Source organism: Tympanuchus pallidicinctus, unplaced genomic scaffold (genome assembly GCF_026119805.1).
Source record: "Tympanuchus pallidicinctus isolate F22 unplaced genomic scaffold, pur_lepc_1.0 scaffold7, whole genome shotgun sequence".
NCBI classification, from domain to species: domain Eukaryota; kingdom Metazoa; phylum Chordata; class Aves; order Galliformes; family Phasianidae; genus Tympanuchus; species Tympanuchus pallidicinctus.
Window position 1 is genome coordinate 24037409 of NW_026294791.1, and position 16511 is coordinate 24053919.

The window sequence follows — 16511 nt, forward strand, 5'->3', positions numbered from 1 at the left end:
GAGAAAATGGAGAGGAATCGTTAAAAAGGATCAATTAATGGCATTTCTGTTTCAAGGCATCTGTGTCTGTTTAGTTACGTGCCATGGAAGATTGCACTGACACACATTTCCACGCTGTGGGGCTATGGTCTAACAGCATCTGGGCTGGTGTAGCCCTACAGCCCCCAGGTCCTCCCAAAACTGGGCTGAGTTGAATTTTAGGGGCACAACTAGAAGGATGCAGGAGACCAAGCAGCGGGCCCAACGAGGCGATCGATGACCCTGGACAGCCCAATCTTGGGTTTTAAACCACAAAGCCATCCTCTCCCACCTCCCTGCAGGCTCTGGGGCTGACACCAGGTCTGAGGCGGGGGGCTGGCCAGACAGACTGACGCACAGCCCCCGGCTCCTCCAGCCTTCTGCGAGAGGCCCACGCCATAAACAGGCAGGAGATTAAAAAAGGGAGCAAAAATCTTCAACAAACTCCGGCTGTGTCCCAGATCAAAGATCATCTCCAGCGGGCCATCTGGTCCTTGTAAATGTAAAACCAAATTGAAAGCCCTGCCCTCACCTCCTCCGACTCCCCTGGCAATATCGCTTTTACCGTTTGGAGATGAGGAAGGAGCTTGCAAAAGGCATCTGTATGTAATATAGAGCCGCTGTGCAGCTGGGCTATAGCCTTGCTACCCCCCTTTTGTTAATCATGAAGCAGAGGTAAATGTTTTCTTTGGTTCTCCAGGGGCCCCATCACTGCAAAGGGCTTTGGGAACAGCCTGCAGCAGCAGCCCCAGGCTAGAACTGGGCTGCCTTGTGCCCCACAGCTAAGGACATGGCTGTCACTCTGGTCAGGATTTAAGACAGGACACATCAGGAGAAAAGCTGCATCCCTAGGCAGAACAATGGGATGGTCTACAGCATCCCAGCACCCATGCAGCATCCTCCTTCCTCGTCCTCAGAGCATCTCAAGCATGTTCCCTGCTACTGCCCTCTGCTCAGGAGGCAGAAGAGGGCACGGGGATGAAGAGGGGCGGAACTGAGTTTCCAAAAAGAGGATGCAATGCCTCTGAGGCACAAAGGAACGGTGAAAAACTCTGCCACTGCCAGCCCTAATACTCTAGGCTCGGCTTGAAAGCTACACAGGAAAAACTCTGCCACTGCCAGCCCTAATACTCTAGGCTCGGCTTGAAAGCTACACAGGAAACGTAGCAGGCAAAGAGGAGGCAGCTTGAGGAATTCCTACCCATCAAGCTTTATTGTGTTATTCCAACTAAGCAGAGACAAAAAGACAAATCTCAGCTCCCTACTTTCATTTATAATTGAACCCAGTCCAGAAGGATGGAGCAAGTACCATCTGTAATGCAGAGTGCATTAGCAGCCGGCAGAATGAAATATTCAAATTACTGTAGGCTACCTCGCATTTTAATGACAGGGTTACAAAAACCTGACTTGTAAGTGGAGATTGGACTGGAAGAACAGAAAGTTTGTTTTTCCAGTGCATGAATTAACCTAACAAAATGTTACTTTCAGGAAAAAAAAAGCTCTTGCCTGGGTAATCCTGCAACCTATTCCAATGCACTATCTAGAAAACTGAATATTTTTCCATTTAGCTATCCTAATTGATGTATTGTCCTGGGAAATGAAAAAAAAAGAAAACAGAGTCAGAGAAAAACGGGCAGGTGCTTTTTCCCTTTGGCTGAAGATGCTAAATAAACACACGTATGCGTGCATGAACCTTAACAGCTTGAATAGGTCATGTACATGGGATGTGTGGCAGCACACATTTGCATCCGTAGGGTGTATGGGTGCAATACCTGCATTAGCCACATCCTTTCAATGCTGTGCACAATTTGAATATGCAAATCACCCCTTGATTTTCGTGCTTGTGCCTGTGCTGGGATCCATTCGTTTTGATATCGTTAATCAGGGCTGCCGAAAAGCCTGACACAGTAAGTGGCTGTAGCCCCTAGCAGTAGTCAAGATGGAGTGACAGGCTCCATTTAAGATGTCACAGCATATAATAAAGTGTAAAACTATACTTAAAGTAAACGAGATAGAAACAATAAACTTGACTCCGGCTTTGAACTTTCACGGTGAGCGGCACAGAGACACGGGCACACAGGTGTACAAGTGGCTGGTGGGCACAGGACACGGGACAGGGCTGGTAGGTCCTGCAGGGCTGGTAGGTCCTGCAGTGCTGGTGCTGCCGTGCGGGGTGACAGAGGGGCTCTGCAGCCCTCCCTCCCGTCCTTGCAGCTCCCAAATCTCCCAGTTTGAAACCAGAGTGGGCTATGCTACACGGGACCATGCCTGGGCATGGGACCAGGAGCACAGCAGACACTGGAGCAAGATGAGGCCGATGGAAGGGAGACATTCCTCGGCCACCTCCCATATCAACTGGGGTGCCTGGTCTGAAAGCCCCATTTCACCCACAAACCACCCCTTGGTACCCCGAAGCCTCCTGTTGGCAGCTCTCTGTGCTGAAACAAACCAGTCGCTCTTCCTCCTGCTAAGCAGTTAAATTAGAGAGTATTCAATTAATAACAGCTGAATATTCTGTCACATTTAGGAAGATGTATGGTAAGACAAGCGAGTTGTGATGTCTGTGACAGAAATGATAAAAGTTCTCCCGACACAGCCTGGCAGATACTTGGCTGCAGGAGCCGTTTGCACTCATGGACTCCAACGTCAGTGCAGACACAAGACCCGGCGCTGGCTTCAAAGGAGATACTCCAAACTGAGCACAAAAATCTTTGCCAAATCGTTTGCAGGCAGCTCCCTCCTGCCCTCCTTCTGGCACCCAGCTGGGCCAGCCAAGCTGCGGTGTCTCAGCGTGTTCCCAAGGCAGGACTGCCACCCTCGGGTGCATGCAAGGTGCTCTCCATCAGATCTGTGGGTGCACCAAAGGCAGGGAACGTGCTGGAGAACACTTTCCACCCCGCCTCTCCCCCCGGCGCTGCTCTTCTGGGGGGTTGTTTTTCACTGGTGTTGTTTGAGAACACAGTTTTGTTGCTAAGAAACTACCTCCGTATTGCTCCAAGAGCAAAGACAAAGCAACCGTCAAAATAACACGTTATTTTGACAGTAGCCAGATCATAACCATAAACGATCCATCTTCCCTGCTCTCCCGTACGCTCATTAACGTGCTCTAAACACAGGATCACTGTGGATAACCCACGCACGAGGAGCTCGTGCCCCACACCAGGCTGCACCGTATCCGTTCAGCCCCCAACAAGAGCAGAATGAGGCCGGGCTGGGGGAGCTGGTACATGCAGGAAGATGGCACGAGGTTTCTTAGTGAAAGACACATTGAGAATGTGAAAGCAGGAAGAAGGTGATACCTCTGCCCACGTGATAACTCTGTGCCTTGGTTCTGGTTTGGGGATGGCAAGGGGACATCTCCACAGGGCCCCTTGGGCCCTCACTGCTGGTCCCACTGCCACCGTGGAAGGAAGTCAGGCTGTGCTTGCTGCCAGGTGGGAACGGGCAGCACTTGGCTATCAGAAAATGCAGTTTAGGAGCCAACAGCCCTGCAAGGCAGCAGCTCACCATGTGTGCTTTCACTGCCAAAGTGCTGAGCTCCACCCTGCCGAAGGAGAAAAAGGGAAGGGCGAGGAGGGCTCTGCTGAAACCAACCAAACACCAAACAACAGTTCTCCGCAGCAGAACAAAGCCCTCAAAATCCATTCTCCACTTGGGTCCCCCAGCCCACATGAAAGCAGCATTTTCTGGGCTAATTACACAGGCTGCTCCGAGCCTTCTGGCATAAAACAAGCCGCAAAGTCAGACATCAAAGGGGAAAACTTTAAAATAAATACATGACAAAGACAGCAGATTCGATGAGAGATCTCTCTGCACTGCCTGAGAGGAACGTGGATCACAAAACACAGGTGACCTCCGGGGAGGCCTTCCTTGGTGCACAAAGGGGAAATCTCGCTGGTACTTGGGGTGCAATGCTTGCAGGAGTGGGGTCACAGTGAAAGGAAAAATGGAGCAACCCCTCTTCTGGCTCTCAGTGACAGATCTCCTGGCGTCTAGCAGGAATCACAGGGTAAGACAAAGCCATCCCACCAGCTCCCCCCCAGCCTTCCCTGTGTGCTCTGAAGGCCTCGCAACACAGCCCCTGCATGCTCTGCAGCCCTCGTGCACTGAAATGCCTCCAGAACAGCAAAGCGTGACCAGAAATCCTGCAGGTTTCAAGGCTCTGATCCTTCCATGGACAGAAATGACCCCGGAGCACTGACACGAGGCATTTCCGCAGCGCCTCGGACAGGAGCAAGGGAACCCACACGGGATGCTCCTGTGTTCAGAACATCAGCACGCAAAGCTGTCATCCGAGGGATGCCACCGTGCTCCTGGAAGCAGCCCCCATCCACAACGACTCCATGCCTCTCCCTCTCCAGTACTGCTCCGATACAAGCCATGAAAGCCCAAGCTACTTTTCCCGTTACGGGCTGCAGGGGCTGGACATTGCTCCCACATGCAGCCAAGCAGAGGGACGAAGTCTGGGATGACCGCACGTGGGGCGCAAGAGGAAGGTGTCAATTAGAGCGATGAGCCCCCGCACGTCCCCACGCCTGACAGCCGGGCTGAGCCGAGCTGACAGCCCAAGCCGTGCCCACCCCGCTCCCCCCGCACACCCCGGCCCCGAACCGGCGTGCAGAGCAGCAGCGTGGTGTCCCCACCCCTGCACCCAGAGATGCTCCTAATAACGGTAATTAGGGTGATCGGAGGCTTAAGCAGGTCACGGCCAGCCTGGAGGCAGAGAGTAATGAAGCAGCCGGGGCCGGGTGGAAAGGCAGAGAGGCACCGGATCTCCCTGACGCAACTAACGAGTGCTGGGTAACGAGGTCTTGGTGACGTGAGCCGGGTTTGGGGACACAGAGGAGGTGGTGGCAAAGCAGTGGGTGCTGGGTGGCAGCTGCGTCCCCCAGGAATGGCACCGCGGAGCCCTGCCCTCCCCTCCTGCAGCCCCAATCTGATTATGGCCAATACACGTCTCCCGCTGGGCTCCCGAACACGCTCCTCCCGGCTGAAGGATTTGCAGGGACGCAGAAAACTTGTCCTGATGGCGGTGTTAATAGCCGTGCGGCCCACGTCATCGCCGAAATGGCCTTAGGGGGTGAGCTGATGGGTCTCTGAAGTCATCAGGACTACCCCACCTCATCGTGCTCCCCTTATTAAAACCATTCATCCTGGGAGCTAAATGAATATGTTTCATCTTCAAATGCTGAGACACAATAGCAAGCAGGCAGAGATCTAATAGAACAATACCCATCAAATCATTCCTATTTTTCTCCTTCATGCCGCACGCGCTGCTGCCAAGCTGTGCCCCACAGCATGGGCACGGCTCATTCCTGGGTGCCACCATTGCACCTCAGCATCCTGTTGGGACAGGAGGGATGCTCCGATGCGCAGCTTTCCAGAGCCTGCTGGAAACCAGTTAGCACAGCAAATCCCTGCTCTGCCTCATTATCACTGCTATGAGTGGAGGCTGCCAGCTGCCCCCCGCCCCACCTGGGGACACGAAGTGACCTGTGGGCTGATGCCGGGTACCAACCCGCAGCACCGCGACCTGCCGGGCCCACCCAGGCTGCAGAGCTCGTGTTCGCTGCTGTGGCAGGCTTCATAAGGCTCCGCTCTTTGACTGGCGTTGAGTTTATGTGAAAGTAATTAACAGTAATTAATCCTTAATTACAGTAATTAGCCAAGTCGCAGTAAATTAAACCACATCTGGAGCAGATGAGGGCTTCTGAACGGGAGGCTAGCGCAGGCGACAATCGGAGAGATGCTGAATTCATCTGACAGCATCTGATTAAGGCTACCTGTTGCAGGCAGCTCATTTGCATGGTGTTTTTGTTTGCAGTAACCCTTTCAGCTGGGCTCCTGCCCTGCACCTCCGATCCTACCCTGCTCCACCTCCCGATGTCACCCCACATGCTGCCACTTTCGGGGACTCCGGGAATCTGTGAGCAGGGAGGAGCTGGGATGGAAGAGCCAGGGACATGAGGATTGTAGAATCAGAGAACCATGGAATGGCTTGTGTTGGAAGGGACCTCAAAGTCCATCCAGTTCCAAGCCCTGTCACGGGCTGGTTACCCATACAGATCAAGCTGCCCAGGCCCCATCAAATCTGGCCTTGGGCACTTCCAGGGATGGGGCACTCATAGCTTTGTGTCCTCCCTACAGCCCCACAGCTCATCCTGGGCAGTGGCACTGAGCCCATACAAGGCTACGGAGATACAGTAGAGTAAGTTTCCAAGGCACACAAAATGCCCAGTCCACAGTCACAGAAGCAGCCTTGGCTTCCCAACTCCAGTCTCACAGCAGCTACAATACTAATAACAATAACAACAACAGACACGTGCTCCAAAGTGGAGCACAACAGCAAAAGAGTCAGGCTATTATTAATACCACCCAGCGTTTCCCCCGCACCATGCAGTCTCGGAGGCCTTTGCTGATGTTTAGCCATGATCACAGGGAGGGGGAAATCCTTCCCTTTCCTTCCTCACAATGAAGAAACCACAAAACAGTGAGATGAAGCGGAGCACAAGAGGATCAGCTATGGTTTGTGGTATCTGTATGCTAAGAGAAAGAGCTAGGGAGCAAACTGTGCTGACCCGTGTGCACATGACCAGGAGCTGTGGTTGGCTCTGAATGCCTGGAAAAACATCGGGCACAAATCACAGCAACAACTCACAAGGGGAACAGGTCCCCTCTGCAGTTCCCAGGATGGAGATGTCCATCTGCATAGAGATGCCAATGAGACTCTGGGAGGAGAACTGTAACTGGGACAGCCCAAGCAAAATGGCCTGATTTCAGAAGGTATCTCAAGCTTCAGGGCTTAACTGCACACAATGAATAAGCATGAAGGTCCAGCATACTCAGCCTTTCCATCACAGGATGTACTGTGCCTTTGCACTGAGCTCTCCAACCTCACTGAGAACATTAATAACCCTTCAATACTGAAACATCTCCTCTCCTCTGGAACTAACACCAGACAGAATTGCCAAAGCCAACAGCTGCAACAGACCCTGCAAACGATCAAAAGAACCTCGTTCTGTGACACACTGAAAGGAGCAACATTTGTCCTCAACTGAGAAATAAAACAAACTGAATGTGAATCTCCTGCGCACACAGAAGAATCTGGGTTCTGCACCTCCAATTATAGGATTCCCACGTACCACTGAAACAAAGCCAAGCCCTGAGCCTATACCCCACCAACAAAGAAGAGGCACCCACCCCAAAAGTGCATTTTGGGATCTGCATTGGGCCTGGAGAAATGAGCACCCCCATGTCCTTTCCTCCTGGGAGAAAAGCTTCATCTGCCACGTGGTGCCCCAACTATGCTGCACAACAACTCCAGGCTTATTCAATGGAATTTACTGCATATGAACCACAACTGCACCAAGAGGGATGGGGATTTCATAGTCAATTTCAAGTAGTGGGGAGGATTCCTGATTCACACTCCAAAAACGAACCCACATTGTCCTCTCAGTGCAATTTTGCTTTCAGTCGTAAGGTTTTTCAACAGATACTCAACCAGCTTTTTAACAGAGACTGTTCACAGCAAATCTGAGATCTTTAACAGCACTTACAGCACATCACGTGATTTTGCCGCAGCCAGATTTTTGGTGAAAAAAGATATTTCTTATGAGCAAAAGAAACCCCCACAAACGTCTTAGAGAAAGGCACCCCTCAAATGTACCTGCTCCTCTCAGCACCGGCAAATCCATGCAATGGGGAGCAGTCTGTGCTTCCTGCAAGATGGGACTGGCATCTTCATCTCTGCATCCTGCTGCACCCAGGCTGAAAGCACTGTGCTCCTTCACCAGCCCAGGATGTAGCAGCACTGCCTGCTGGTTCTTCAGAGTGGTTCCTATTTGGAGCAGCCACAACCTGAGTCCCGTTGGGTTTAACTTAGCAGGAGTGTCATTCTTGGACTGTGACTGTGGAGGTCAGGCTGGGTGGGCTCTGAGCACCTGATGGAGCTGCAGGTGTCCCTGTTCACTGCAGGGAGGTTGGACCACATGACCTTTACAGGTCCCTTCCAACTCCAACGATTCTGTGGTTGTATGATTCTAAGTTTTAATCTGAAGTAAGTACCCTTGAGCAGGGAAATTCCCATAAGGCAGAGGGCAAGACTGGGTCCCTGCATTTCACATCAGCCCAAACCCAGGGTTGGGGGGCAGGGGCAGAGCTGTGTGGCTGGACACTCACACGTGTGTATGTGTGCTCCTCGCGGCCCAAAGACCGGGGTCCCTCCTCATCTGCACGGTTCGAATTAATTACACACTTTAATTTCATGAATTATTAATTCGATTCTGACTCGGCAGCTTACGCTCACCCAGCGCTACAGACTGTACGATTCCAGCTTCATTAAAACATCACCAGCTGCCTGAGAGACAGACATTAAATAGCAGAGAGCAATAATAAAATTAAGCTCCCTGCGCATAGCAACAGAGTCTTCCCCAGCCCCGCTGGTGCACGGGGCCCTGCCAGCAGCTCTGCTCCCACCCCAAGGCTCCAGCAGCGGGGGCTGGGGGGTCTGCAGGGTGCCACATGGAGAGGGGCATCAAGGGACAGTCCTGTCCCCTGCCTGCAGCGAGGACAGGGACAGCTCCGAGGTCGGGATCGGCTCCGAATAAATAAAGCCGGAGCGCTGCCTCTCGGCGTCTCCCTGGCAAAACAATTTATAGAGGGAAAATGTCGGAATTTAGACATTCCATTTAGCTGCTTCAGAAATCTAAGGACCCCAAACCTTGTGGGATTTGAGAAATCGATGGAATTAATTAAGGGAGATGTCCAGCGGTCTCCGCTAAGTAATCAGCAGGTACAGTAGACCTGAAATTCTATAAAGAAAAATGGGAAGGGATGACATTGAAGGAGGCAGTGGGGATTAAAAAATGAGCATCCGAGTGGTAAAGGCGCACACCCATTGATCGCTGCATTACGGATTAAGGCTTCAACGAGCAGCCAGAAGATTCTGTAGCAGAAAATGGTTACAGAGGATGAGCATGAACAGAGCGGATATATATAACCTCTGACAGCCGGGAACAACCGAACAGAGGACAGCTCTGCAGAGAACCCTAGAGCACCAAGTTTTGGGGAGGGGGAGGCTGGGAGCCCGTGGAGCCATTTTGTGCAGGGAGAGCAGCCTGAGAGGGGATGTGATGGGGACAGGGCACCCAGGGCCCGACCAGGGGACCTCGGTGGTGGGTGGGGAGGTGGCATCACCACTCCAAGGGACCACTGGCTGCACCCTTTGGCCGTAGCAAGCCATGGTTTCTTGCGCATCCCCCAGCTCTGTCCTTCCTTCTGCAGCACAAATCTTTGGGACCCTGAGGATGCAGCGCCCTGCTTGGCCATGCCCTGTCCAGTGCATGGGGGGAGGCAACATGGTGGAACTGGGCTTGCTGGAACATTTCAATGAGAAATCTCAAACAGAAGCCCTGCAGAGCAGCTCGCTGTCTGCGGAGGTCGCGAGGCTGAGGCCAGCCTCACCAGCTTCCCTTCATACATATGGATGGGGTGAGGCAGCCGAGCTAAATGTCATGGTGCCAGCAGGGCTCTTAGGCAGTGGCAGGGACCTCCTGTGCAGGGGAAGGGCAGGAGCTGTGGGTTACAGCGAATACTGAGAGGATGATCCCCACAGCTGGGAGTCAGGGGGGAGCGGTGGTGGCTGAACTTAAACCCTGTCCCTTCTCATTCTTCCACTCCCTTCCCACTAAGGCAGGCAGTCCCATCTCCTGCAGAGCTGGCTGAGGGATATGGATGCTGGGGCAGCACCTGCATGCAGGTGCAGGACATCAAGGGCCACAGGATGCAAAGAAGGAGCTCAGCCCAGGATGCAACAAGATAAACACAGCCCATCCTCCACCCCAGAAAGGTCTGTGCTGTGCTGGGAAGGCTCCCAGAGCTCACAAACCCTCAGGAGAATGCCCCCCAGCACCAGCCCCAGGTTACCAGCAGGCAGGAGATGCTCATCCTGCAGCCCGAGCGCCTTGAAATCGCACTTGTGAGGCCTTACGGGTGCCAAGCAACACGCCAGGCTGTGTGTGCTTTACAATCCATGTGTCGGAGAGCCCAGAGCAAAGGCTGGAGCAGATGCACAGCGTTGAGAGCATTCATTCCCCTGGCTGAGTCGCAGCGCCAGGCACGAAGCAGCCCCGGCCCTCTGCCCCTGCCTCCCCGCCCCCAGCGCTCGTTTGGCATCCAGTGCAATTAGCTCCCGGGGCACGCGCGGCCTCACCACAAACATCCTGCTCAGAGCAGGACGCCTGCTCCCATGGGGCAAACATTAGTGGGACAACTGGAAACGTTCAACTTGATTATAATGCTTTAAGAAAAGGTCATGGTGAAATTTCAGCGCTTTACCTTGAGCTCTGTTTGTTCTGTGCAGGACGAGATGGGAACAGTCAGCTTGCCCTGGCTCGTGGCAGCCGCGCAGCTCTGCCCGTGCTTCCAGGGCTGCAGAGCTGCATGAACCCCGCAGCCCTTGGGACATAGGGAAGCCACCACACCAGTGGGAGCAACAGCAGCCTTCTGCAACTTCACCCCCAAATCGTCTTAACCTCTTGCACTTCTGCTTTTGGAATGGGCCTGAATACATCCAAAAAGCATGCCATCACCTTCCTCGGAAACTGGGAGGTTTTCTAGCTCACCATTTAGTTTCATTCTTCCAGGTCTCAAAGAGCAGAAGCTGTGCAGGACAGCAGGGTGACACTTGCCGATGTCTGAAAAAGGGGACAAGGCACACCCCAAAACACATGGGTGTGGGAGGGGAGCAGCCCGGCAGCCCTCATCCTCTGTGCAGCGCAGTGGGAGCAGCTCTGACCACAGCACGCTGTTTGCTTTTGGTTGGGCGAGAGGAAAACCAAGGTCAGTTTTGTTTGTGGCCTACTGAAAGATGCTCTGCCCCCAGCCATGTTCCTGCTGCGATAATTAAATCTGGCGTCCAACCATTTGCTGTCAGGGGAGATCTCGAAAGGTCTCCGTGCAAGGCCAGGAGACGGGCACTGGTAGAGATGAAGCCATCTGCACCCACCAGTATCCGGGCTCCCACGCGGGCGAATGGAGAAGGAAAAGCCACAGGGAGTCATGGGGCCATTCCTAGGAAAGGGCAGCAGGCAGAAGGAGACGCTGTTCAGAATAAGCATCTCTGTTCCAGGGGGAGCGCAGCCCCGTGCCCCCAGCGCTTGCTCTAACTTTCCCGAACACACAGCCGCACCTGCCTGCAGAGCTGGGATGCTGTATTCCCAGTGCCCTGGCGCTGCTCACGAGAACTCCCAGCTGCTGCCAAAAGGTATTTTTAGCTGCATTATTTATTTGAACACCTGCCTGAGACTTCAAGGCAGAGTATGGAGCCTGAGCGAAGGAGGGAGGGAGGAACGGCACCGAGCGCTGCACCGCTTCCACTGGAAGATTCGAGAGCAGAGACAAGGAACAACTTTGGGATATGGCAACGAAGGGGACGGCACGTCCAGGATCGTGGCAGCAGCCTAAACTCTGCACCAGCACAGAGATGCTCCATCTACCCTCACTGTGGAAGGTGCTGCATCATGCACCTGAGCATCACTCAAGATGCTCCAGCCTGACATGGTGTCTCCAGCAGAACATTCATATCTCTGAGCATCTCTGAAGATGGAGATACTCACACATACCCACAGGGTGCTTTGGGGCACAGTGTAATTCACGGGGCAATGGGCACATGGGAAGCAATACGGCACACCCTGCATGATGACTGCATGCCTTTCCTGCCATCCCATTTACTGATGTGAACAAAACCTCCCTCCCCTTCTGCTGCAATAATCCCCCCTTCTCTCTGAAATCAGTCAGGAATAGGGAGGGGTGGGGGGAAAAGCATCTAAAAATAAAGGCCAGGCCAGAGAATGTGCCTCTTGGTTGGGCTCCTGTGCTCACAGATCTGCTTATTTTGGCCTATCTCTCCCCAGCGATAAGGCAGCTAACAGCCCGTTATCAGCCAGTCAGTGAAAATGTGCTCCAGCCTGATTAGGGCTCAGTCTTTGCCAAGGTTATAAACAGCCGTTATCGTTCTCCCAAACAGAATAATCCGGACAGTATCAGCTCAGAAACATATGGGCCACACAGCGAAGATAGCCGCTGACGGACACTTCATTTTAATTGTAACGAGTGGTTAGCAGCAGCCTCCAGACAACAGACACAACTGCCCAATTGGCAGTGGGTTCGCCTCCTCTGCACCCCCCTCCCTCCTGCTCGCTGCTGCGGCTCTCCTCTCCCCATTCTCCCTTCTCTTCCTGGATCTAACAGGCGATGGGGACCTGCAAGTCACCTGTGTACAGACAGGGGTGCACAGGGAGCCACCTGGCCCCGCAGTGCTTTGCAGACCCTTGGTGAGCATCACACCACTTCAGGAGCCCTGCTTGGTTCCCACTGCTGTGAGGCGCAAGGAACAGGCACGTGGCACCCTGCCACTCGTTCCCATGGGCAATACCACCCAGTCCCATGGGACCAGCTGTGGCTCAGCCAGGAGAGCAGGGAAGAGTGAACTGCTTCCATCGCCTGTGCTCCCCTCTTCCCAAGCCTATTGGGAGAGCTTGCTTGATCCAGGAGGAGAAACCATGCCATAAATTATTGCTGCTTAATTGTTTGTGAGTTCAGCAGGATGGAGTGGGGACCAAGGGGCACAAAGATGCCTCCTGTCTGGTCCAGATAGTGATGGCCACAGCACAGAGGAACAGCAAAGGTGCCCTAACAGAGTGCACACCTCTGCAAACATGAGCTTTGTGAAGAGGCTCCCCTGCAGCACTCAGCATCCTGCAGTCCCTATCCCTGCTGCTCCCCACCTTGCTGCTGCCACCCCCTTGATCCCAGCCCAAGTACTGTTTCAGCAGTGCAGGGTGCTGGAGGAGGGGCGGCAGGCCCTCATTTCACATTCTTCCAGTGTCCTTTCCATGTCATACTTCTTTTTTTCCCCCTTTTCCCCCTCCCTCTTCCCAAAAGGGGTGGTTTAGCTCAGAGAGTCTTAAACACATTTGCATTCTCAAGACAAGCTTAGGCATAAATTCATCTCGGTGCGAGGGATTTTTTTTTCTTTTTTTCCCCCTCCCTATCCTCTTTATTTTCTTCCCTTCTCCTGTCCTCTCCAAACCTGCAATGAATTCAGCAGGAACCCTTGCGATGCCGGTGCCACCGTGCTGTGCAGTGCAGGATTACAGGAGATGCAAAGGCTTTCCTTTCTCTCGGCTCACCACGCTGTGTCTCTGCCTGCTGCTGCTATTAACAACACGCAGAATAAGGCTCTGAGCCCCATAAGCTGCAGAACCTCCTCAGCCAGCCCTGACCCCAGGATATCACTGAGCTCTCCCTCCTGCAGGAAGAGAGTGAGGAAACCCCCCAGAAATGGCGGTGAAGTGTTAATATGGGGAGACAAGTTAAAAACCTCAGGAAGACCCAGGACTGAGCTTCAAGTCACGGACACTTTCTCACATAATCTGTATTCCAATCTCGGTGCCAGCGGAGCTGTGATCAGAATATCCAAGGTCTCATAAAAGATTCAGGGCTTATTGACTTCCCGATGCTTGCTGCTGCTCCGTGCTGCTCCTCTCACTCCCTCTCAGCCTCCAAAGGACCCATGGCCCTTCCAAGTTGCCATCAGAGATAGCCATGCTGAAAAAAAGGCCCTTCCTCGATGTGGTGCAGAGCAGCTGTGCTCCCTAAGCAGGATTTATCCCCACTATGCTCCATGCTGGAGGACAAGCAGGGTGCTGGCAGGACCGCTGGCACCACCCGCTTCCCTGAGAGGACCTCTGTGCAAGCACTGAGATACTCCATGGTCAAGCTGCGCCTGTTTGTGCTGAGCATCACTGCTTCTCATTCATATTCTTCCTCCTCCTCAACACGCGCATGCAGATACTGCAATTACAGGGAGATTATTTCTCCCCAGCTAAAACCTAGCTAAATCTAATAGAAACACTAATTAAAGAGGCTAGCACGGGAACAGGATGGAAAGCAACCAGAGGATGAAGAGAGAGGTGACGGCCATGCTTTGCTGTGAAGGGGTCACAGTGGCTTGGCAAAGCCCCAGGGCCACCCCATGACAGACATGTGTCCCCATGGTAACACTGGTCACTGGGGTGGGCAGGCGGAGTTCCGTGCACATATTTAGAGTCCAGCATTAAGGCAAAATCATGCCAAAGCTGGAGGGCAGACCTTCCTACAGGAGGACAACAGGGCTTCCCACCGGCCCGCAGTCAGGACGAGCTCTCTGTAGGGTTCTGCTGTCTCCAGCAGCATTACAGCCTGTTTTGCTGCATAAGCAGCTCTGAGCAAATCTGCAGACCCGAGAATCCCATCCTTTCCCATTCATTATCTGTGCACTCCACTGCAGCCCCGAGGAGCGGATGGCAGAGCAGGGCACGCCGAGCCCTCCAGACATGGCACCCAACAGCAGTGTGCAGCACAGAAGCCCAGATGGGTCTCTGGATGCAGTATAAGGGAATAATTCACACGCTGCAAATGCCCGTCCATGAGTAATGCAGAGGTGCCCACCTGCACCACATGCAAACAACCCCAACAGAACCATCACATCTATGCAGGCACCCTACTGTATTTCTGCACTATCTGAAAGCCTTCCGCATGCACCCAGATCCCTCACTCCTGGGAACTGCACGATACAGGAAGCGGACGCACGTAAAAATAACGCACACGTAGATTTAGGTACACACACCTGTCTGCCTGCATGCACTCCAACATGCACATCTCCTTCCATGTTGGTGCAAGGGGAGGCACGCACAGCATCTACCTGCACACCCCATAGGCACACCCCGGCTCACACACCTATACAGATCCACGCCTGTGGAATATTTATACATACACAAGCACTCCGCACGCCCCACTCTGTGACAGCTCAGATTTTCAGTAATATCATAATATTATTTTTTAGATCAGTTAAGGTATAAAATGTGCACTCTCTCAGTCTTTAATATTAATAAGTCTTGTAACTAGCAGTTTCTCGTAGCTCCGAATTCTTGAGCACAACTAGAAAGGGCACTTATCCTGAAAAATCTAATAAATTTACAGTTTTATATACTTCCTTCAATTGTAAAAGTCTTGTTCAATAAACTTTAAAATGCCACTATAGAGCAATAACACAGACAGTATAAACCCAGCCCTGGGAAAGCTGTGCAACCAGAAATTGTTCCCCTTTCTGCTACAGCAATAAAGTTTTATATGTTTGAACTGACTGTAAAAAGGTTTGAATGTTGGCAACTGGGGAATAATCTGTCTTCTTTATAGTTATTATCATATTTCCCACAAGACCCTTTGGTCTGTGTCAATCCTTCTCGTATATGACACCTTTGTACTGTCAGCGAAAGCAAGAATACTTAACTTTTGGTGTGTGTGTGTGCATGTGACTAGAGGTCCTTCTATCTGTTTTTCCTCAGATTACAGCACCCGGGAATAAATTATCTGTGACACGCTGCATTGGAAGCAGTTTACCAAATCAAGCTGATTTGGAGAGCAGCCTTCCTTCCTTCTCGGGGAGAAAGCGAAGCATGCCTTAACAAACAAGGGGATATTTCTCCTTTTTTCTTCCTTTCCTCCTGACTGGCTCCAGTGTAATTCAGGGAACAGGAAGATGTAAGGAGCTGTAATAAAAGAGGGATTTGCAGGCTGCTTCTCAGTGCAGCTGGGAAAAGCTCTTTAACTGACTGCCTGACTGCTGCCAGCCCTGCAGCATCCCTGGGGCCGGCAGGCACCCCGTGCGGTGGCACCCACCTGAAGAACAGATTTGGGATGAAGAGGGCTCCTCCCGCCTCTCCGGTGATGACTGAAGCTGGAGACAGGACCAGTAGCAGCAATCCAACGTTCAGCTGTTGGGGACAGAGCACCCAAACGCCTCCCCCATTGAACGTCTGGGTGAATGTATGCTCAGCACTCACAGAATCTGACTCAAATCTTTAAGAAGCAGCAGGCAAATGCAAGGAAATGTCCTGAACTTGTTTGTTACACTAACTAACGATAGGCCCCAGTACAAGGTGCAGGTGAGAGGATCCCAGTGCTCAGCCTGCCCCCAGTGTGGGGATCCCACAGGTGGTGACAAGGCTCAGTCCAAGATTGAGATGTCAGAAGAAGTGATGTTAAAACATGTTTGGAAAATGAAAAATGAGGAGTCACCAGGACCAGATAATACCTGTCTGAGAGTTCTGCAGGGACTCCGAAATAAAATGATTGCATATTTTCATTAGCAGCTCAATCTCTCATTACACCAGAGGACACAAAGTGTCATACCCTATTTTTAAAAAATGGAGTGAGATGAGCCACGGATTCAGACTCGTGAGCCGCACTTCAGTACCAGCTCAGATGATAAATAGGCAGGATAAAGCATCGAGATGGACACGATACCGCGGAGATTAACTAGCAGTGCCTGTAAGAAAGAGGAAAACACGCCTCGCTAATCTATTACAATTGCCACGCACCCTACCACAGAAGACACCAAGCACAGCTGACGCTCCTTGGATTCCCCCAAAGTTTCACCAGCCACACAAAGA

General features: G+C 52.4%; 1 protein-coding gene across 4 annotated transcripts in view; it reads right to left on the reverse strand.

Moving 5' to 3' along the window:
- The window catches only part of PBX1 (PBX homeobox 1), a 105823-nt gene that overhangs the window by 29170 nt on the left and 60142 nt on the right, over window positions 1-16511 (reverse strand). Inside the window, exon 1 of one of the 4 annotated variants that reach the window (XM_052665644.1) lies at window positions 10354-10498. The exons of the other annotated variants lie outside the window; for them this stretch is intronic. Coding sequence (XP_052521604.1) covers window positions 10354-10483 — 130 coding nt within the window. The 5' untranslated portion in view covers window positions 10484-10498. Of the gene's footprint in view, window positions 1-10353; window positions 10499-16511 lie in introns of those variants that run through there. 4 annotated transcript variants of the gene reach the window in all.